The sequence below is a fragment of the Toxorhynchites rutilus genome, chromosome 1 (genome assembly GCF_029784135.1).
Source record: "Toxorhynchites rutilus septentrionalis strain SRP chromosome 1, ASM2978413v1, whole genome shotgun sequence".
Lineage (NCBI taxonomy): Eukaryota > Metazoa > Arthropoda > Insecta > Diptera > Culicidae > Toxorhynchites > Toxorhynchites rutilus.
This window is the reverse complement of record NC_073744.1, coordinates 152059442-152083792: the sequence shown is the minus strand read 5'-3', so window position 1 is coordinate 152083792 and position 24351 is coordinate 152059442. Positions and strand designations below refer to the sequence as shown.

General features: G+C 38.0%; 1 protein-coding gene across 3 annotated transcripts in view; it reads left to right on the top strand.

Moving 5' to 3' along the window:
- The window catches only part of LOC129772960 (synaptonemal complex protein 4), a 68597-nt gene that overhangs the window by 41421 nt on the left and 2825 nt on the right, over positions 1-24351 (top strand). Inside the window, exons 3-6 of one of the 3 annotated variants that reach the window (XM_055776494.1) lie at positions 9019-9123; positions 15693-15901; positions 16218-16290; positions 16658-16801. In XM_055776494.1, coding sequence (XP_055632469.1) covers positions 9019-9123; positions 15693-15901; positions 16218-16290; positions 16658-16801 — 531 coding nt within the window. Of the gene's footprint in view, positions 1-9018; positions 9124-14198; positions 15615-15692; positions 15902-16217; positions 16291-16657; positions 16802-24351 lie in introns of those variants that run through there. The other 2 variants (XM_055776507.1, XM_055776503.1) reach the window with 2 other exon arrangements.

Genomic DNA, 24351 nt, shown 5'->3' with positions numbered 1-24351 from the left:
CACATCAAATTTCATCACGGGAAAAACGATGTAGAAAATTACCAATTGGGTATTTTTTCTTTGAAATATGGTTAGAAGTACCTTAGAGTGCATTGTTTACACCAGTGGTGGCCAGGTATAGACATGGTGTGGGCTGCATTAGAATTTTAATTATAGCCGCGAGCCGCAATGACTTTTTTCTCACTACTTTTTGCAGTGCAATGTAAAATATACTGGTACTTTTTTGACTCACTTTTTATTTCAATTCAGAATGCATTCAGTTCTATACTTGTAAAATTCATAACTCGACAACAAAATCAGATAAAAATCCAAAACATTTATTGAAGGTATAAAAGTATCCTGAAACTATTCGACCATCTCTTCTTCACGCAGAGTCGAAAACGCGAAGGCCAATCGTTAATCGCTGCAGCTTTTCGATAGAATTCTTCAACGATTGGTAATTCCAATGAGAACGTTCACAGGCACGCTCCTCCAACTTGGCCCAAAGTGTATAATCCGATGGATTGGCAAATGACCAATCATTTGTTGACATGAAGTCTGGTAGGTTTGTTGCTAGTCTCGTTTTTTAACCGTTCTAGGAGTTTTTTGCATCGTTCCAAACATATTCGCTTCAATCTGGGCGTAAAAAAATGACTCACGCAATGATGTACGCACCAGTTAGTTTATCCAATTCATTTCGACTGATGAACGCTTTTGTTTCCGAAGAGTATTGCGTTGAACGCGTTCATGAACAGCATTGATAACATTGTGCAGCGGTACCGTTCCTTTTTGGGCCTATCGCTCACATTAGCTGTTTCTTTGTACTGTTGTAGTGTACGAAACATGAATCGTTCATTGATAGAAAACGGTTTAAGCAGCTCGTAGACATGTTTTGACGTTTTCCCGCACTTAAATAACGTGACAATTGCCACACACTTCTCGTACAGACCGAACTTTATCGTTACTAGGAAACCGAACAATTACTGATGGAACCACGAAACTTGGTAAGAAAATCCTTAAATACAAACGTACTCCAACGTCCTTCGATATTATTCGAAATACTTTTCTTGAGCCATTTTATCTAAATCAGCTTGAATGTGAGAGATAGCGAGGCGAAGCGTGTTTTCCAAATGACTGTCAATGATTTTGTTCCTTGATTTTGATTTCCCTCCTTTCATATCTGAAACAATTGCTAACAAATATTCACGGATTCAAACAAAGAAATAATAAAATGAGCATGTTTTATTAGTTCTGGAAATCGCGCTTTTGGAACAAATCTGGAATAGCAGCATACAAATAAAATGTCAAATTTCATGGCATGGATATGTTCGTAATTCTCCGGACCGTTTGACATTTACTTGCAACCGAGTAACCGACAACGTAAAAACCCGCTTTTACTCCGTTACTTGCACGAATTTATGCGAGTGTGAGCAGAACAGAACCAAAAACGTGAAAAAGTTCTTGGAGTACTAACGAGAACAATTGTCACAAGGTTAAATTAGCACGGGAAAACGAAAAAAAAAACAGAAAATGATCAGCTTAGATACACACGATTAATAAGTACTCACAAAGTTATTTTTATTCACTTGTATGAAAGAATTTTCAACTCATTCAAAAAGCAACTTCGCGAATTGATTTTACGCAAGCACCTGGAAAATCAACAACTCCCTCATCGGGACATCGAAAACAATTTGAAATCGTATAGTCATGTGATTAAACGTCACTACGAATCTCTGAGCATCGAACAAAAGAAGAAATGCGGTCAGAATGAATGTTCTATTAATGATCAGGATCACAAGCGTGTAGTGAAAGCATTTTTAATGGAATCCCAATGCATCGGAATCTATCGAAAAATACTGGGCTATGATGAAGCAGGCACTACGGAAGCATCCCAAAGAGGTCAAATCTGAGGAAGACATCAAGAAAAAGTGGGTTTCCGTACAAAAGAAGCTGACTCTAGATGTTGTACATAACCGTATGGATGGAATTAAGCGTAAGGGGCGAGAATGCGATTATAGTATTGAAGTTGAACGAAATGAATATGCCAAAAGCTTACTAACGGGTTATATTTTATTGTTTGAAAGGAATCGGTCAACTAGGTAGTTTTCTACAGGATTTTCTTCCGTGATGCAATTTGATGAGGGACACCCTTTACAAGGATTTGGTTTTGAATGACGAGACTGGCACTGTAATCTGTTTTATTCTGATTTCATATTATTGCTCCCAATACACAGGGTCCAAACGCAAGAAAATATATGGGGTTGTGTTCGATTGCGGTTGAAGTTAATGAATAACACAATAAAAATAGTATTTTTTCCAAATACATCTCATGCAATCCTTGATTATTCGGGTCCGCATAATTATCCAAATGAAACAACCGTCAGTCGCTTGGTTCGCAAATTTGAGATCACTGATTTTTTTGTATCCGTTAATGGATCGTGTGAATATATTGCGAGTATCACCAATACAGTGGCACTGTATACGCTGCTGCTACACCACTACAGCGAGGTAAAAAATGTATAAGAATAAATCCAGAAATCCATCTTCGCATTCAATTGGAAATGAATTTTTGCTTCTTCCAGCAGCTACTCCGTCAATATGACTCAATAATCATTCGGGCGTTTAGATGATGTCTTCCTCCACGGCTCGGCTATCTCATTTCTTCCCCGTCAAATGGGCTTCATTGCACATTGAAGTGATTCCCCCAGACTGAATTCGTTTTTCTCTCTCATGTATCACGTATTGATGTATCGATGTTCTAAATTAAGGTGGGTAAACAATGGAGCAGTCCATTAATGATGTAATTACTTTTTTGCATCAGAAATCAAGTTTTCGTTTCACTTTATATTTATATAGTAGTGATGGATTGATGTCAGATTGAATGAAGAGGCAGATTTGTATCCATTCGTCATGACAATCAGAATAACCATTCAGTCATCCTCGCTCTTAACGCTCGTCAATTCATTTCTTCTAAAATCCAAGTCATGTTGATGGCGAAAGCCGAAGTAGTCCTAGTCGAAGCGAAGCGACTGAGAGGAGAGTCGATTTTCATTTTTCATTTTCGAAAATGTCTGACCCTGATTGTTATTGTGTTGAACCATGATCCCTTTGTATTCCACCGATCCTTCACAGCGTACACTCGGTGATCCAGTCCTTAAGCACTATGTATTTCATTTCAACAAAAGCAATCGAACCTGGAACCTAGTCGAACGCTTCAGAGCAATCTATGTAGAGAGCAATAACTTCTTTTTTGGCTTTTCAAGTTTTACGATCGATTCGTGGACAAACATCATTAAATTTGGAACAGGGAAACAGGAATCCCTGTTATATCTCACCGATATGTCACGTCAAACAATACGGTGCAGAACATCATGAACTCAAAAACCTTTGCCAAACAGCTCAGTATTGAAATCGGGCGACGACATTATGGAAACACCGTCGCTGACTGTTTGACAGTTTGAGAGACAGTTTGTAATAAAAGTGTTCGTTATGGCTTTCATTCGTAGAGGAACAAACGTTATTCACGACCTACAATGCGAACGAAGAGCAAGTATTCCGTAAACTAGTTTCCTTTCCAAATTTCCAATTCTTCTCTCCAATCGCGAATTTATTATATCAGTGTTATTCCCGACTGTAAAATTTTCGTCGAACTGCCTCGAAAGGAGCGGTAGATGATGATATGTATTCTGGAACCTTGACCAAGTCGATATCTTTGCGTGATCAAGTAAAAATTGAACGCTACCATAGAGTGTTTCTCGTAAGTATAAGGATTACTGTTGGACCTCACACAAATACAGTGAACATGAATCGTGCGCTTGGTATTTCGATTATGCTTAAATTTGAGTTATTTAATATCTGGACACAAAAAAAACGGATCTATTTCGGGACCACGTTGATGAAATAAAGTGCAGACCTTCTTTGCACAATTAACGATAAAATTATTCTAATTTGGTTTTGACGAGAAAACTTTGTACACCACTCATCATATTTTGGCAGTCTGTTGGCTAACCTGAGCGTCCATTTACTTCCACCATTCCTTCTTTTCAGTCACATTCCGAGTCACCTTCCCACAAATATAGTTGCATATCATCAGTCAACATGTGTATATATCAGTAATTCAATATTGATGATAAATCATTCACATAAATCTAAAAAAAGAATGGGCGCTTGTTAACGACCGTTCAAATAAGAATGTATTAAAGAGACTGCTTCAGTACAAAAGCCAAATTTCTGACTTAATTTACTACATAAACAAGCATGCGATATTGTGTCAAATGCTTTTGAATAATCTAACAAAATCGAAGCTACCGAATTACTTTTGTCAAACACAACAGCAATAACCTGATTGATATTGTGAAAGTAGATTTCCTTTATTAATATATGAGCAAATTCGCTTTTTGATAATTCTTTCGAAAGCTTTTGATAAAGCACAAACGATTTAAATGAGACATAGATTTGAAATCGAGTTTGCATTTGATTTCTCTTTTATTGGAATGATTTTTTGCATATATCCATCCATTGGAAAATTCACACAATCGCACTAAGGAGTTATTGGTTGTAGCAATATTGGCAAAATCAGTTTTCTAAATTTAATGGGAATCCCATCCAATCCTATGGCATTTGAATGAACTTCGTAAATTGCGTTTACTACATCATACTCGTGAATTGAACTAAACAGAAAAGCTGATTTAACACTGTTATCTACGTTCAAGTTAGGGCTAGGAACGGAACTTGAAAATTTTGTTGGAAAATACTCATTTATGTCATTGGTCGAAAAGCCAACCAACACAGCTCTTTGTTGGCTTAATTAATCCAACACACTTAATCTTCATCTAAAACTCTTCACTAGTCATGTTCGAAGTAATAATTTGATTAAAATAATTCTTCCTAGCATCTTTTACCATTGAGCTTACTCTGTATCGCATCCTTCTAAAGCTTGCTATGTCTTGATCATCCCTTGACTATTTCCATGTGCGATGCATTAGACCACGATCAATTGATGCTCGTGAGCATAAATACCATTGCCCATAGGCATAAAAATAAGTTGGCTAAATACCTGCACTGATTATACCGAGGCTGTCCAAAACATTATTGAATTCACATACTCTGTTTGTATGACCCAACAAATTTGAATTAAAGTCACCGAGTAAGATTATGTCAGTGTGAGCAACACCTATCTCACCAATATTTTCATAAAGTAGTTCAATAAAAAAATTATCTGTTTTTATTGTCAATGACGTGCGTTTTCAAATTTGATATTGCTAGATCATGTAAAAGTTTGACCTTCATTTAAAAATACAGGCAAACCTTTTTTTTTTGTGCGGGGGATAGGGACCGCATAAAAAAATGCAAAACTCCACCAGTAGCTTTAAAAATCGTTTTCGGTACACATTTTGAAAAAAAAATGGGACATGTTGCCTCTTCGGTTGCGCGTGGCTGTTTTGTGCTTTTAGTTGCATGTCGAAACGTGTTGCTGTTAGAAATCCTGTCATACAAAAACTTAGAAAAAGTTAGGGCATTTGATGGGAGGAGGGGAATGATTTCAAAAGTGGATAATTGAGACCCAAATATGCTTTTTTCGCTCTGAAATGCATACAAACCAGCGAAAAAAACTAAATGGTGCTTAACGATAACTTCGTCAAATATACTTCTTTTCATATACCGCACAAAAAAAAACCACACAAGAACAGAAAACCGCACAAAAAAATTCGCACAAAAAAAATCGCACAAAAACAGGTTTTACTGTACTCTCAAGAAGCGCATTTACGATTCAATAGAGCATAGTTTGAATAATTTGGAGCCACACTTAAGCGAAAGATAGTACTGAATCGATCCGATTACAGGTCGGACTCGATTATATACAGGATGGATTGTATGTGATTCGATTATATACAATTTTGGACGCAATAGTTTTGGACAGTTTGGATTTTTTTTTTTTATATTTCAAATATGGCTTATTTCATGAAGAAATATAACCTTTCAATGTTAAGGTGAAGTTTTTGTGGCTATTACATGTACAGTGGGGTAAAAATCGTGATTTTTGAAGATTTTGCTTGAATTTTTACCAGGAATTGTTTAAATCGATATTGCAGCCAAATTAAGAAAGATAGAAGTTGTGCGTCAAAGAATCTCTCAAAATCTGATTCGTCATGTTTCAAATGAAAGCATCAGAATCGTTTACCGTTGCGTACTTTTTAATGTAGAGGCGGTTTGAGGCAACAGAATCCGAAACAAAAACAAAGTTCTATAACTCTGTCATTGTTGAAATTCGAACATATGCGTAGGAAGATTTTTTCATCAAATATGATCGTCTACCACCATCTGAGGAAATCTGGATAAATTTTTTTTTCATGTAAGAAAGGTGTTTTCTGACTTTAAGGGGATGAATCAAAAATCAAATTCTTCTTTTATTTTCACAAAACGAAAAATACATGCAAAAAAAAACAAAAAGAGGAAAAAATTTTTTTGACTCGATTAGATACAGTGAATAGAAATCAAAAACTGTATATAATCGAGTCCGCGCTGTATTCCCTTATAATTGTTTGATGCACTAATGCGCCTTGAAATAAAAAAATGCAAATGAAAATGATGCTTTTATGTATCGAATATGTATTCGTTTTAATTAAGTAACATATTTTTTCGTTATTCGATTGAAGAATTTGGAACGAGAATTATTTCTGACATTAAGATTATATTATAATGACGAATTTAGCATAGTTAAGCATTCAAATAACATCAAGTAGGCATTCTCACTCCCTTTTTTGATGGAAACTATGTTCGGCCTTACTTATCTGATAAAGATAATTACTTCACACCACCGTAGATGTCGACACATTACATTCGTCATCGCGAATTAATTGGTTGATTGTTTTTTTTTATGTTGGAGAAGCATTAGACAACAAGGTTTATTTGCCTCTAGCTGTGGTCAAATAGCAGATCAATCAATGAATATCGCTGGGATTGAACCCACGAACGTTCGCAATGTTAGAAAAAGTGAATGTTAGAAAATGTTAATTTTTAAAAAATCATTTTTTTTCTCTTGAATCGATTAAAACTTAATCTAATTAGATAATCGACGCATTCTCGTGCATTGCAGAAACAGTTAAACGAATTATTGGACACCCTTCTCAGTGATGTCGTCTGAAAACAAAAAAACAAAATTTTCTATTATTGCATTCAATTTTATATCACACCATTTTTTTATAAATTGTTGTTAAAGTGTTTTTAAGCTGTGGGGATTCCAAAGTAAGCAAAAAAAAAAAAAGTACAATACATAACATTGGAATTGGAATTGGAATTTGAGAAATGTCCTACTTTTTGCGACCAAATTGCGACTAAAACAGGCTTTACAGGCTACGAATCGTTGATTAGATAATAATATTTATTCTCTAAACTTTTCAATTGTTTCGATATAGCCATTAAAAATTGCAATATCTTCATAGAATTATGTTATTTTATCAATCGAATATTTTTTCAATTTTCGGATACGCCTTTCTCATCATCAATAATATAGTATTTTCCACGGAACATTGCTTTATATTTATAGAGATAAAATTCATATGGTTTGCAGAACTGAAAGTGAAAACCTAACTGGATTGTTACTTCGATGATGGCTTCCAATGCGATTTTTTTAGTCCAGGAACTTATTTCATAACGTGGAATACATTTGTTCATAGATTGAAATTAAGAATCATCAGATAGTTCATGCGAATAAATAGCTGTCACCTTCGCACTGGCCACAATAAAGGATGGCGGATAATATCAAACGTTTCGGTGCATTGCCTCACATTCTTACATCCGTCAAGTTATCTGTAAATCGCGTTTACACGCCGCTTAGGGTCCACTCACTTACGGGCGAACAACTATCGACGCATAAATAAAAGAAACGTTGATTTCCCCCCATCCCCATCCATGTCCAATTAGCGGCGAAAATACATCCATCAATGATACAAAATAAGAAAACCAAAACAAAGGCCCTAGAATACTTTCAAAAACCTTGAATCGAACCGAAGCCGGCAAATCGCATGCAACGCGGCGCGATTTGTTCCACAGACCAGCAGAACCGATCACCCATGAGCTGTGTTTCACTTATGAAACGACGCGGAAGCATCCTTGAACTATGCGAAGTGCAGAGTTTTTTTCCGTTTGCACCAACATATTGGAGCACTACCGGAAGACGAAAGCTGTTGATTCGTTGGAAAATGGAAAGGGTTAACTTATAAGAATTGGATCACTGCATTTGGCTCTCTCATATAGAAGTCTCATTTTCTAAAAGTGGAGACATTGAATCCACTTCACGTGATTATGATAATATCAAGAAAAATGGCCCTGAATTTTATCTCATCCACCAGAAACACTGATCGATCAGTGATCTGGTCGATGAATAGCAACAACAACAAGTTGAAAGCAGTTTATGCAAACTAAACAGCGAAATCGTCTGCTACTGTCCCATCTGGGTTAATTATGACGCTGATTACGTTGCATTTTATATGATTTCATCTACTTTTAGATCTAAATTAACTTTGAAACGCGTTGAGACGTGTTAACGTGAACCGAAGCTAATATATGCGAATATTCCACTTGCAATTGCCGAAATGTTACTTCATCGTGGCATCGAAAATTGCAACGGTTGGGCGATTACATCTCTCACTCCCACAACTTATAGCCAAGCAAACTAGTTCACATTTCACTTTCGTAATCGAACGCTTTGGAGGAGGTTACTGGACCATGGTCGACCTATGGCAGCGGAACAAGCTGTGACATATCGCATCGAATGCGGGGCCAAAGATTAGGTGCGCTAAAGATCCATCAATTTTTATGACCCATGACGAGAAATCAAGGTCCTGCAAAGCAGGTTGAATGCGAGACCCATAATTATCGATTTCCGATTGAATGGACATCTGATCGATTTATAGCTTCAGTGTAAGTGAAGGTAACCAAACATATCACGACATGAATCGTTAAACCCTGAGCAGAGCGAGCTGGCAATCGTGTGGCAATTAATGTTTCACTAATAATTATTCTCTTTTTTTTCTGCAGGAACTAGACGTCATTACGCTGGTGAGCTCGGATGATCAAAAAATCAACGAAAGAAACAAACGAACGATTGGAATCCTCCGGGAGCTCTTCCCAACCATCTCGCAGGTCAGTACACCTTTTCGCACCGGTTCTCTAACATCAATAACTCTTGTAAATATACAGTTCATTCGTTCGTTTACCCCCATTTCGATTATTGGCTCATACTATCATTCGTGGACATTCAGTGCTCATATTCAGATCAGTCCATTCCGCTCCATTTCGCGCTAGAACTAGTCGCCCGCAGATGTCATATTTGGTTGAACTCATCATGCTCGCGCTCTTCTAGTCGCGGTCCACGCTCAGGTGGCCAACATCGTTACCCATTAGATAGTAGATAGTATTCCATCAACTGGTTGTGTCTCGTAGAGTTTGAATCACGTCCATTAGCGTAGAAATATGGATATTATGAGGGAATAATACGTCGCTCGAAAACCACAACTATGACTGTGGCGTTTCGCAGGGAGAAGGCGACTAGCGTGATTTGTCCGTGCCGCGAAATCGAGTCACTCCTGATGATCCTGGAGCTTCTTCCGAGGGAAGGTTTGTTTGCCCTAATTTACGCATCCGTTTTCTCCAGTCGTTCTAACGAGATATGAATTCTCCTGTTTTTCGTTGTTCGACGATAGTGTTTAGATTGCGAGACTACTACAAGAAAATTATAATAAGTACAATGATATGGGTTGAGAGAACTATCTACAAATGATGGCAATCAGAAGAAATCGAATGGGAAGAATAAAGAGAAAAGATCAACCGTTGAAATTTAATTAAACTCAAAACAAACAAAATATTATATACTTTAGGAGGCTATTGTTATATCAACATGAGATACAATTGATACAGGATATAATGAATTATTCATTCTCGTTCGATACAATACATTCATCTCATTCAAATGAGAAGGAGTAGCATGAATCAATAGCTTGAATGAAAAGGTTGAATGAAGAATAAACCCTATCGGAACACAATTAAAGATGTTAACTAATTTCAAAGAATCGAGCAATGCTTTTTGTGATGACTTTTTTGAGTTTGAATTCTTGCCGCACTGATTGTCACACAGACTCCGGTGTCCGCAAAACTATACAGTGAGGAAGTTTCGTTTAAACGCAAGCTAATTTTTGTTCGAAGTTCTCAAACATAGGACTGCATTCGCAACTGTATTTGATTGGCCGTCGGGTGTATAGTGTAGACCTACTATCATTTAATTTGAAAACTGCGTATGCCTTTGATAAGAAGAAAATCCATTTTGAGGAGGGAATTTCGTTCAAACGCACACAATTGAACATAAGCGATTGGCGTACCTATAACACCAATCTGTCATTTCAGTTTTATTGTTGTGTTAGTACACGAAACATTTGTTGGTGCTGACAATTTGTGGATTTGAGGTGAAAAATACAGAAAAAAAAGGAATTTGAGTGAATCAGAACAAAGAGTAGTTCATCGATTAGAAATGTACTGAAGAAAAGTGAAAAATATGGCGTTAAGAAAGAAACTAAGAGGAATACCAAAATAAGCACTCGTGACAGAAAAGGGATTGAAGCTGGCCGGAACTGGAAAGTTCAATGCATCGGAAGTTAAGAAAAGACTTGGACACTCGATTGCCAATAAGCGCACTGTACAGATATTGCGGGGATCTGGTTACTTCAAGTACACTAAAATGGCCAAGAAACCGAATCTTACTCCAGCACATATTCAGGCTCGATTGAATTTCGCCAAAAAGCTAATGGCATAGCGAAATAAATGGGATAACGTTGTATTTTCGAATGAAATGTGCATACTACTGAGCCTGAGGTCAAGCTGAGCCGAAACTTCGTAGGTGAAACACTCGTGATTTGGGGTGGTTTTCGCGTCATGGAAAAACTCCTCTTGCTACAATTTCAACAAGGATGAACTCAGAAAAGTACGTGGAGTTACTGGAAGACAGTCTTGTGCCATTAACGGCGCCAGTGGTTGTGTGGTTAGCGTAACAGCCTCACAATCCGATCTGCCTGGGTTCAATCCCAGCTGGCGTCGTTGGGATTTTCTGAGGCGAAAAACCTCTGGCTACGCCTTCCTTCGGAGGGGAAGTAAAAAAAGTTGGCCCGGCTGATGAGTTGTTGAGTCTGATAGGTAGGAACAGGTGGAGTCGCCTCCCTAATTTCGGTGATTGGCACTGAAGTGGCGGAAATAGGCCGACAAAAAATAAGCGAAGATAAAAAAAAACCTGATGCCATTTAGTGAGGATACTAAGCCTGAAGACTTCACTTTTCAGCAAGACAATGCAACCATCCATGTTAGTAAGAGAAGCATGCAGTGGTTTTCGGAGCGAGTCATCAATTCTTCTTTTTCTTTGTTTACGGAGACTTTAATTCTAACGATTCATTCGTCTCCGGAGTCATCAAGGTTTTGGACTGGCCTGCACGTAGTCTAGACCCAAATTCAATTTGGGGAATTCATACACGACGTGTGTACAGCGGCGGAAGGCAATAACGGGCAGTTCGGGAACTAGATGCTGTTGTGAGAGAACCCTGGAGATCCATCGCTGCTGTAACGCTTGAAAATCTCTTTAATTCCATGACGAACAGATTTTTTAAAACTATTCACAAGAACAGAAGCAAACTAAATATTGACTATTGTTTTTCTTTAAAATGTTGACTAAATCATTGTTTTCATATATGGAAACTAAAGTGCGTTTAAACGTATTTGCTCTCTCAAAACCTATTTTTCACCCCTATTCTGCATTCCGCCGGATTTGCTTTTCGTACGAAACCATTATTTCGTTCAAGTTATGACTTCGCTTTCCCTATTTCGAACTTTTTCCCCATTTAATGTTCGAAGAGAAACAGACCGAACGAAATACAGAAACAACTCGAACGGAATACAGAATGGAATTTTATTAAGTCGTTCGAAATATTTCGAATCGACCGAAATACAGAAGAGGGGTTTTATTTCTTATTCAGCTAAATAAAACATAGCATAGGAAGCTATACTGTAATAAACTGTGATTTGGAGGGATTTGCAATTGCTGTGGATCAATTATTGTTTGTTGACTTACTAATGCAGTAAAATAAAATACTGTGTATAAACCAATTTCCCACACTGTATTTGTCCAATTTTTCAAATAACGGGACAAAAAACACGACTTTACGCAGAAAACAAATGGTTGTTTTCCCAGAACGAATACAGCAACAACAAAATAGTTGTAAATATTCCTCAACTATTGCTTATTACAAAAATTAGCATACTGATTTTTCACAATTGAGCAATTGTTTCAATTCTCAAAGTTTTAACATGACAGTAACTCATAAATCATGAAAACACTAATTTGTTTGCATCAAGCAGTAATTTTCACAGTGAATAATGGATTATAGCTTTGTTCAACTAGAATCGGGATGACCCCACACAGCTCTGAAACGTTTTGACAGCAGGCTATTGACTATTTTCATTATAAGTCAGGCTATTGGCTGGAAGATATATAATATATAGAAGCATGCCTGAAAAAAAACCTGTGCTGCCGTACATAAAACTGTGACTACGATGTAGATTTCGACCCAATCAATCACCCCAAATTTCGAAGTATCGAAATATATTGGGCAATTGTTAAAAGGAAGCTGGTGACAAGGAATGCTGCAGAAATAGAGAGACGGTGGAACAAAATGGCCATTCGGTTGTGGGCACCCCACAAACTGATGCAAGGTAATGAACGACTGTTTGGAAAACACAAACGGGATGAGCGTGATCAAGACATGAAAAGTTGAATACGTTAAAAAGGAACATCATGTTAGACTCGCCTTATTCCTAAGCGTTGTTTCCTCTACCTATCATTTATTGCGACCACAGGCACATAACTGAGCGAATCAACAGTTCTGGAAGAATGCATCGCTCAAAAACACAGGATCAGGATCACCTAAAAAGGTGACCTGTGGGAAATGGAAGGATGTAGCCAACGATGGATAATACAGTGAATCAGCAATAAAACCTCTATTTCGAAACAATACCTCGGCGGCGAAAGTTATACGCCTTATTCTAATTCTACTATGTGTTAAATCCTGAGAAATCATTGTGGTTGCCATCAATGTTCTTTTATCTTTGGGGTTGATAAAATCTTTTCATTCATTAATCTTTGGTATGTGAGAAAGGCTGTAAATATTAATCTACTCGAAACCTAGACGCCAATTTCCATAAAAGAAATACTAAATAGGAGAAGCATTGAATCAGAGGATCTAGGCAAACGTTAATCCAGAGAATTTGAAATGGTTGCGCACCTCTAATAACACTTAGAATTTATTATGTTGATTACTATTCCACAGCAACATAAAATGATCGAGAATCCCGTTGCATATCACCATATAAGCGTAGAAACCGAAGCGTAATTTTAATTTATTTTTATGTGAAATAATATTAATCACATGATTACTGAGCAAAAAATTCTGCGTCAATGAGCGTCGCCTCACGACTGCCATTCAGTGAAATATCTGATCACTTCACGGTCGACTTGTGTAAGGTTATGCACCACCAATCAACACGGTCCAAAATATTCTCCCCTAGCAATGAGCACACGGCTTGACTTTTGGTTCCCAATGGGGCTCCACTCGAAAAACAACCGAAAAGGAAGTGTCTCGTCGAAACCCCACCAACTGCGGCTGCACTCTCGTTCCGCAAGGCGTTTCTTTTTTATCTTAATCGAAGGGAAAAAACCAGATCACAAAACATCACGACCACAGCAGCGGGCCTTGGAGGACGAAATTTGTGAATCAGCTTCGAAGGACGACGACTCCGGGGGTAGTGGTCTCATTATCGGCGGGCAGAGAATGTGAACAACTTTCATTTTTGCTACCCTTTGCCAGCCCATGCCATGGCCGGCGTCATTGAGCCGGGCGGAATGACGGTGTGCATTAAGTTCGACGTGGTTGTTATTTTTTTGTTCCTCCCGAGTTGCAGTATTTTTTTTCTGTGTGTGTCCCCCCATAATTGCAGTGCAAAGCCGCAAACGTCACACTGGCTTGTCACGCTAGTTCACAGGTGTCGCTACCGCTATATTCCATTCCCCTAGCATTACACGATCACCCGTTCTCACACATTTGCTTTTCCTCTCATTTGAAATTATTTTTGTTTTGTGAATATGAGCTTTTCTGAACACGATTCCACACCTGTATTTCCCCTAGATTCTGGATCAGAAAATCCAGATGATCACGTCCTATTTGTTCCGCACGTTGGGACCGATAATTCTGCGCAGCGGTCTGGGAGGCGGCGGCGGCGGCGCAAATGCCGGAGGGCGCGACACGACGAAAGATGATTTCGACGATGATTTTGACGATGACGATGATGATGATAGCAAAAAGAATATCTCGAGTGATAGTGGACGCAAAGTGAGCATTTCGCTACCCACCCTTCCCCCCAGTAGCGATGATGATGACGATGAGAAGCCCACTACCGCTAGCCCAATTGGTACCGCTGACGAGAATGAATTGAGCAATGTTTTGCGACTAACGGATTCTTTCCCTAGCGCTGTAGACTCATCCTCCTCCTCATCATCATCGTCGATCTCAGACCAATCGAGTAGTGACTCCGCCACTACTTCAGCGGCCGAAACAGTACAACCTCCCACACCTGGGAACAGCGACAACAACGCCGAACAAACACCCACCACTACCGCACAAAATGCACAAGATAGCACCGATTTCAATCTGGTATGAGGCTACCGGCGGCGTCCGGAATTCGTCTAGCTTAACACACCTGCACAGCTAGTGAAAAAAAATTGTGGGATGTGTCCAACAGTAGTTCTATTTATTACCGGAAGTCAACGCCATCTAGCAAAACAGTAGCAGAAACAACAAATTATCCAGCTCCAGTAGCTCTCTTTCTCTATTTTTTTTTTCATCAACACTGTATTCTGTACTCTCTTGCGCTCTCCCGCTCACTCACTGCTGTGCTACCTGTCAAACAAAACATTCGTAGCCTAACAAAACACAATTGTGTATGACAGTTGTCAGCTGTCAGCGCTGTAGATCCTACCAATAACCACTTGCGACAGTTCATATTGCTTGAATCAATCATTTCAAACCTTAGAAAAAGGGCGATCGCTCACAATTCACAATTGGCAAAGACCATACCTTCAAGATGACTCGGTATGGAATCTCGCTCACTATCTCTGTTTGGTGTAGCTCTGTCACCATGTTTAGTATTATTTTCCACCATATCAAACTCCATCACCTCCAGCCTATCTCTGCGAATGCGTCGTAGTCTGTCCCATGTGATCATGTACACGTGTGCTCCTCTTTTTCTCTATCTCTCTGTCTCCGTTGACTTGCTAACCTCATCGTTTCGTTCTTCCCAGTGTTGCATTGTAATGCTCATAGATCTCTTTTTAGAACCTTATGATTAACACAGTATACACATCGATACGAATTAAAAACAAAAAACAGCGATTCATGTAATGCTCATCTCATCTCTTTCATCCTTATCGTACCAATCTGAAACTGTAAATCCTCAAAATCAATCAAAATCACTCCTAATCCATCGTACCGCCCAATACACATGTCCGCCATATTCGCCGTGTCCACATGTGGGTGTGTCTGTGAATGTGTGCATGTTCCGGTGTATGGTCCACCACGCAAAACACCGCACCAACAACAACCACCACTACAACAACAACACAGATCACCAACGAGAACCCAAACACGCTCGAATCGCTGGACCTGGCCGGACTGAGTGACACCCTGAACGCGATCCGCAGAGCCCGTGCTACCGACCAGGACACCCAATCGGTGGCCGAAGATCAGAACGGTGCCGAGTCGTCCGCGAAGAGCTCAGCCCTGGACGAGCTGTCACTGGACTCCGAAGGCAACGACGAGGATCGCAACAAGAGGTGAGTTGTTTAAGGGAGCCGTCCGATGTAATTTTGTTTCCTTTTTAGTGGCATTGTATTCGTTTAGTTTAACCTCATTGTAGAACAAAGAAATCGGTGATCGTGAACCTGTAGTGGTGATCAACTGTTACGTTCTGGCCGAAATTGTTTTTAAAGAAAAACGGACCTATGAGTTCAGTGTCTGTCTATTCCTAATGAAATATATATAACACATATCACCAAGTGTTGCCAACATCAAGTTCTATACCTCTATAAAACACCCATTACATAACATATATTCATCAAACTAATCAAATAACGCTTACCCCCTCAACAGATTCCTATCATTTGGTGGTTCCTCGGGCGGAGCCGGTGGTGGCTCCGGAAACTTCCTCTTCGATATCATCCGTGTAAGTATAGCCCAGTAGCGCACTAATGTATTCTTCCCGGATTCGACAGTATATCTACAACTGGGTCACACGTTGTTAATGTGTGAGCAACAAGGGGGTGGCCAACGCCAAGTTGCCATCACATTTGACACCATTTTATATTTGTTTTTCTCTTTTTCTTTCCACCTGCACCTCCGGAAAACGACAAATTTTCGAAATTGCACATACAAACTTTGACCCACCATACATTAACTTCACGAACTAACATCAAATGTATAATTTATCACACACACACAAAAACAACAATAAAAAACAATCGAAAAATGAACGATATTTTAAACACCCCTCCACAAACAAAACAAAAACGAACGAACGAAAACGCGATCAGCAAACTGCCGATCGGGCTGCGCGTGCTGCTGGAACCGTGTACCGGGTCGTCGCCGGCACCGAGTCACTGACGAGTAAGAACGCTAATGACGAAGGACGACTTTCCACCTCTAGCTCTTCCTCCACTAGTTCTAGCCATTCTGCGGTAATTTTGCGTTTGATGTTGATTTTTCTTCTTCTGTTTCTCATTCTGTTTTTTTCTGTCTACCTTTTTTGTTTCTTTTACTTATGCCTTGTTCTATGCCTGTACAACACTTTCTTTCGATTTTCGTTTCAACACCGGTGTGCTAACTTGAAACCTTTAGCGCTTCCATTACATCCTGTAGTAACGTTGTGACAGATTTCATGAAACCTTTGTATGAGAAAGATGAAAAATGAACGAAATTGAAAAGTTCGCATGAAAGCTTACGAAGCATTGAAACGGAAAGGACTGATACCATTTTGAATAGTGTGTGAAATATCACCCATGGTGCTGAGAATGCTGCATCAAGTTCAATTATTGACAATAACAGAGTGTTCCAGAAGACCGAAGACTTCGACGGTACTAGCATAGAGTCTCTATCCACATATTGAGTATTGGCAACACAGATTGTTTAGGATGTCATCTGACTGTTCCATTAGGAAGTTTGACACTTTTGATCACTAACATTCACGGAAAGGTATTTAAGTTATCATTCGAATATACGAAATACTAAACTACAGCTAAATTGTCTATTTCCATGATCAATTTTAATTGCAACTGTTTTTAATAAGATCGTATCCAAAAGAAATTGACATTATTTTCAAAAAATCGCAATTCGGAATCCAGGTTCTCTCTAATCAAAATGTGGCGTTCAACAAAGTTTTCGGGAAGTTAATGGAGAATAACAATTTTAAAAAATTACACATTAAATACACTGGTAAAATTGTTCATAAATTTAAATAAATATAAAAAGCTTCTCTCATAACACCCCTCTAAAGCGGCCCTTACACGATCAGCAGCATTGACATTAACAGTAAGGGCAATACTAGCGAGACACACTCCATTGGGTATTATCATTATTCTTGAACTCTACACGATCATGTTCATTGCTTCGAGGAATGCAGCAATTCTAGCCTTCACAGTCGTAAGAGAAATATACACATTTTCGAAATGAAAACTATCAATGAAAATCAATTTTATTGTATCAAATAAACATCCACATCAATAATTTGAAAGGTTTTCTGCAAACAATGAAAATATCTAGAACGAAAGTTTTTCCTAATAATGGTTTCTAATTATGATTTCAACAATTTGATCTATATTAACAGATGTCTTTCAGTGATGGATGAAGAAGATTCAAAACAATATGTTATGAGCATTTGAAAACCATTTTGAAATTCTTTTCATTGATCTATTCACAATTTAAAACTGTATTTTTCAATAGTAATCTCAATAGCTTATGCTTGATTCATTACCATTTAATACCTTCGTAGATGTCGACACCGTATCTCACCCGTATGCTTCACCCACTCATTTGGGCAAAAGATGTCGACACTGCACCGACGCTATCGCGAATTACCATTTTAAGCTTCGTGCTCCATCGTTGTGAAACGAAAATGATAACGGGTTTTCAGGTAGAAGAAACAAACTTTTAAAATCAAAATGTATAACTGAAAATCATTTTTCTTTCGCATCAAATATGTTGCTCTATGTAATATATAGAGCAACAGGTGTTCTGTAAATGGTGAAAAAATTTTGAGCTAAAACTAATTCTGGTGGTAATTTTATTTTATACTAATGAGTTTTAGTAGGGATTTCAGGAAAATTATAGAAAATTGAACAAGTAAGGTTCAGTACTACGTGTTTTATGCATTCAAGTAACAGCAAATAATAACTTTCATTCAAATTTTAGAAATTTTAAATTGCTTTGGGCCCACTAATCTGATAGAGAGTAAATTGGCTCACAAACATAGATTTTGACACAAGATGTCGCACAGTATCCTAGACACCTCGAATGATAGTGTCCCTGCTCTATTACAGTAAGGCCATGTTCTCACTGCAGCGGGGCGTCAACGTGGCGTGAGCGGGGCGTGTTCACTTCTCGTAACGACATTTTAATTCACTCACATTGCACCGTGCCAGCGGCGTGTCTTCGGCGTGTTTTATACAAATTGTCAATGTGTATTTTTGAATGAAAGAATGAAAATTGGTTTATTTTTAAATATTTCAACATCGTTGGACGAACCGGTACAAAAATCGGACGGTGAAAAATGTAAAAACTAAAAAAACGCGAAAAATCCAAATTATGTCACTACAACAAACAAACATATGCAAGAGAGAAGCGGAGAAGTACAAATATCGCCGGCGTGAAGTGTTTTCGTTTGCACGCCAGCCACACGCCAAAACCACGCTCACGACACGTCAGCCTGGTGTGAACACATCGGTAAGAACACACACGATTAATCGCAAGCATCACACGCCCCGCCCAAGCCACGCTGACGCCCCGCTGCAGTGAGAACAAGGCCTAATGATGGAGCGAGATCAGAAAATCCGGATTTGCATCATTATTGCCCTTCATATCAATTTTGTCAACCTTACACGATCATTGTTATTGTCATTCTGATGAAGTAATGTGATTATTATTTATCGTGTAAGGGACCCTTAATGATGGAGCGAGATCAGAAAATTCGGATTTGCATCATTATTGCCCTTCATATCAATTTTGTTAACCTTACACGATCATTGTTATTGTCATTCTGACGGAGTAATGTCATTATTATTCATCGTGTAAGGGACCCTTGAGATATTTCTATGTATGTTACGATTACATATATAATTAGAGTTCTGTTTTGATTTACCAAAGTTTGGCAGCTATTGGTGCTGTGCCGAAATCAAGAAAATACAAATATGATTTTTTTTCTAAATTTATGGAATTCAATACAGTAAAACATGTTTTTGTGCGGTTTTTTTTGTGCGATTTTTTTTTTGCGATTTTTTTGTGCGATTTTCTGTTCTTGTGCGGTTTTTTTGCGCGATTTTTTTTGTGCGGTGTATGAACAGAAGCATATTTGACGAAGTTTTCGTCCATTTAGTTTTTTTCGATGGTTTATATGCATTTCAGTACGAAAAAAGCATATTTGCGTCTCAATTATCCACTTCTGAAATCATTCCCCTCCTCTCATCAAATGCTCTAAGTTTTTCTAAGTTTTCGCATAACATGATTTCTAACAGCAACACGTTTCGACATGCAACCAAAAGCATAAAACAGCCACGCGCAACCGAAAAGGCAAAGTGTCCCATCGCAAAGCAGGGAAACAGAAGGAAATTGAACGGCGTGAATTTGAGTTATTTTCTTGGAGGAAACTTTTTTTATGCGATCCCTATCTACCGCACAAAAAAAAGTTTTTTTCAAAATGTGTACCGAACTCGATTTTTTAAAGCTGCTGGTGAAGTTCTGCACGATTTTTTTTATGCGACTTTTTTGTGCGGTCCCTATCCCCCGCACAAAAAAAGGTTTGCCTGTACCTTGCGTACTCGTAACTATTTAAGAAAATTAATATGGACAGTAACATCCATAATCACATCCAATGCCTGATGGAAAGTGAAGGGAAGAATATTGAACTCCTTTTTATATTGCTATCTCTTTTTGTTTTATTTCAGTTATTGGACACACAAACACTGAGAGAGAGAGCGAAATTATTCCTCTCGCGAGCGATAAACCTCTACGTTTCGTATATTATGAACCTGTCCATATCCTCCCCCCCCCCCCTAACTTGTCCATTATACCCGCACCGATAAAAATGTTGTACTTTTCGGTTTGTTTTAATTTCAGTTAAAAATATGGGAAAACATTTTTTATAAAACATTTGGCCAGTTATTTCGAAAACCAGTATATTGAACTGTCAGAAACTGCTTTCAAATTTTTGAAACATGAGTTTCCAAAGATACAATTGAAGTTTTCCTTAACATGTCCGTTTTACCCCCATCTCTCCTATATTTTCGTTCGAGTTTCGATATAATTTGGTTTTCCAATTTCGAATGATTTGCCCATTTAATGTTCGAAGATGATCGAACGGAATACAGAATGAAATTTCATCAAGTCGATCGAAATGTAGAATCAGGGTGACTCTAGTGTTCTATGCGGGAGAGCATTCTCGTGCAACAATGCACAATGGTCCAGAGAACGAATTTAGGTGGAATTTGCATATAGAGATCAATGTTATTCTTTAGATAAAAATCTGTATTCGCGTTGACGACATTGAGCTTCGTTTACGAGTTTAGGGGAGCGTCAAAGATGATAAATGATTTTCAGACGGAATGAACACGTTTTTAAAATTAAAATTTTCAATGAAAATTAACTTCTCCGTATCAAGTTAGTATTCTGTTTAAATGAAAAACATTTTTTTGCAGGTGAAAAAAAAATCTAATACGAAAATTGTTTTTAAAAACAATTTTATGTTATAAACTAGCTGACCCGGCGAACTTCAGCCGCCCAAAATTTTTGTTTCGATATGAATTCTTTAGAACAAATTTCTAAACTTTTTCTCATCATAATATTGTTCTATGGGCAGAATACAACAAATACAACAAAATGAAAACGCCTCAAAAGGGGGTTCTTCGGTTTTGCGCTCAGCAACACAATTGGCCTTCCATTTTTATTTATATAGATCTAGATTCTAGAAGATAGAAGAGTGCGTTATTTCACCTGAAAATACATTTCCACTTTCAAACAAAGATCGATTTCAATAGCGCGAACATCGAATGGACTAACAAAGCTTATCATGATGTAGATGTAAAACATATGGAGAATAAATTTTCCGAATTTTCCGACCTTCCTTCAGAGTTTTCCGATTTTTCTCTCCATAACATTGATTTACGGGCAGAGAAGAATACATCAAAATAAAGATGGCTCAAATCGGACGATACCTTCTTCGGGTTTCTCGCTTAGCAACACACTTGGCCTTACATTTTTATTTATATAGATAATAGTGAGGTTTTGTATAGACAAATGGTTGACTAAGAGTCAGGAATAGGTGTTCCAAATAATTGAAAAACATAATGTGGAATTTTTCATTCAAATTTTAACATTTTAAAACTGAAACTAATTGTTGCCTTGATGAGCGCCGAACCGAAGCTGCTCTGTTCTTGATGCGGGTTTTCTGATTGTCGTGAGCAGCTTTGCAAGCCAACTCGAGCACTCCGACGGCCGAAACTCTATAATCGCTGTTAGGTATACTGGTGCTCCGGCACCAATCCGTTCGACCTAGTTACCCTTGCGGAGCAATCAGTGAATGCGACCAACAGGGAACTGGAGACTTGCACGGTTCGAGTGATACTTTGCCTTTCCCTTAACTTGTCATCCTTTGTTACGTCCACGATGCCGATGCCGTACAACCACACGGGTTTACGGTTTGAAAGAAAATAAGTTTTTTTTTTGGGGCCGCGTGTTTTATACTCTAGGGGTACACACTCACAGGATAGAGACAAATCGGCAGACTCAGCCAGAGGGGCGAGTCCAACGAGACGAACGAATGAGCGTTAAAAGGGAGCGATGGCAAAAAAATACATTCATTACGATTTGTTCGCTCGTTGGATTCACATGCAGGCTAAAAAGGGTCCTTTTCAGGATCACAAAATTATCTTCAATCTAAAGAGTTTATTGTTTTGTTATCACTCGATATCCCCATCTTGTTCGGCTAAATCTTGCTGTTTAGCGATTGCATTTGCCACTCGCCACAGCTTTCACAGTTGGAAATTTTTTTCCCATCCAGCTTGTGACATATTTTACAGTAAATTACATTCAATGGCACGTCGCATTACCACCACTCAGTATCGGATTGGAGGTAATTTTAACCTGTAATTGAACATTTGCAATGACAGTGGTACAGTGTCGACCTTCAATGTGGGGTCATAATTTGGACCCCGAACTCTATGTTTACAAAAATGTCCAACTACATATGTCGCATTACTGGTCCGTCCAATTAGCTAAATGTCGAGATAAGTGTAAATTACTGTACTTTCAATCTAGAAGCAATTTAAGAATTGGTGAAAATCAATAAGCTCAGAACAACTGCCAAATTCACATACTCATCATATCCTGGCAAACAAATTATGAAAAAAATCAATTTGTGTTTTATTATTATTTTGGATATTGTTTTAGAAAGCATTGAACTGTATTTCCTGAACTCTTTTTTGGAAGGTTTAATGGCCCTGAAAAGCGCCTTGTTTTATGGAATGGTTCCAATTTAGAAAACTTAGTACTCGTGGTTTTGAAAAAAACCATTTCGATCGCCCTCGATGCCGCCTTGTTCTGGATTTGCCACCAAAGCAGTGTGTATAGAGAACAAACTTTTTTCTTCTGCTACCTGATGCCGTTTTGCGAAAAATGAAATGTTATTCGTTATGATAGATGCGTAGATATATTTCCTATCAATTGATGCAAAAACCTTTGCGATCTATTGAGAAATGCTCGAGTTATAAGCGTTCCAAATCTTGCATTTTTTCCTACTTGTTCAGTGCCTAGATTTCCATTTCACCCCCTATATCTTCCGGTTAGACGTAGTCCTACGTCAAAAATATTATGTTTTATTGGTTCATGCGATAGAGAGATGTAAGATTTATTCACTTCAAATTTGGAATATATCGGTGCAGTAGAACTTGAGATATCGTGTACGCCAGTTTTAGAAAAACTAGTTTCGAGGAAGGCGCGTTTGAAGTTTTGTGTCAAGGCCGTACCTTAAATATCTCAACACTAAAATGGCTATAACTCGGTAGATAATAGAATTTTAGAATAGTTCTTTCTAGGGTATATTTTTTATGTCTAAACTTCAGAAAGACAAAATGGTGTCTGATCGTAGAAGATACACTAGTGTTTAAACAAAAAAAAACTTTAGAAAAAGCTACGTCTAATATGCACTGCAATCGAAAAAAACTACCGATTTTTCACCACGAATCTGTAGTTACAGATTACAGATTTTTGAGGATTCATACAGAATTTACTGATTTTTAAAAATAGCGGTTCAGTACCAGTTATTGTTCAAGCCATATATAGCCCATATATATCCCAGTTGCAGTTTCTGATAAACTGGCTAATGATCTTAAAACGCTCGACCTCGATTCAAAGATTCAAAGATTCAAAATTCAAAGAACGACGAGGCCGACCGATAACACTATTATAAGGCTGTTTCTTTCGTTATTGGGGTAATCAAAGTAAATCAGCGCGAAGAACTAATAAAAAAAATCTGACTATTCAATCCGATGAAACTATCAACTTGAGAACCATAAAAACTTTAGCTATTGTAGCTCTACCATCCATGAAATGAAGTGTCATGTGAAAGATACATTCTAAAGATCTATAAGTTTCACAACGCGGATCACAAATTAATTTACGAAGCAATTGTTTGTGAATCTTCCCCCTAATATGATTAATAACTGGAATCGGAAAATGAATTTATTATAAGAACGGGCAGTAAATGAAAATTTGGGTGTAATTGGCATATTATAGCCATAAAAAAATATTCATGTTTGTGCCGTGTATTTCGTAAGATCAAACATATGTTGTAATTATGAGTTCCTGAAATCTACCACCACACGATTTTGACCGACGACCACTGATTCCCAAAATATTTTGAAAACAAAGAAAAAGTGAAATAACAGATGGAAACTTTGTCGAATATAGAATGATCAAAAAATCGTAGACGAATCGAAACTGTAAGGCGGCGGTGACACTGGAT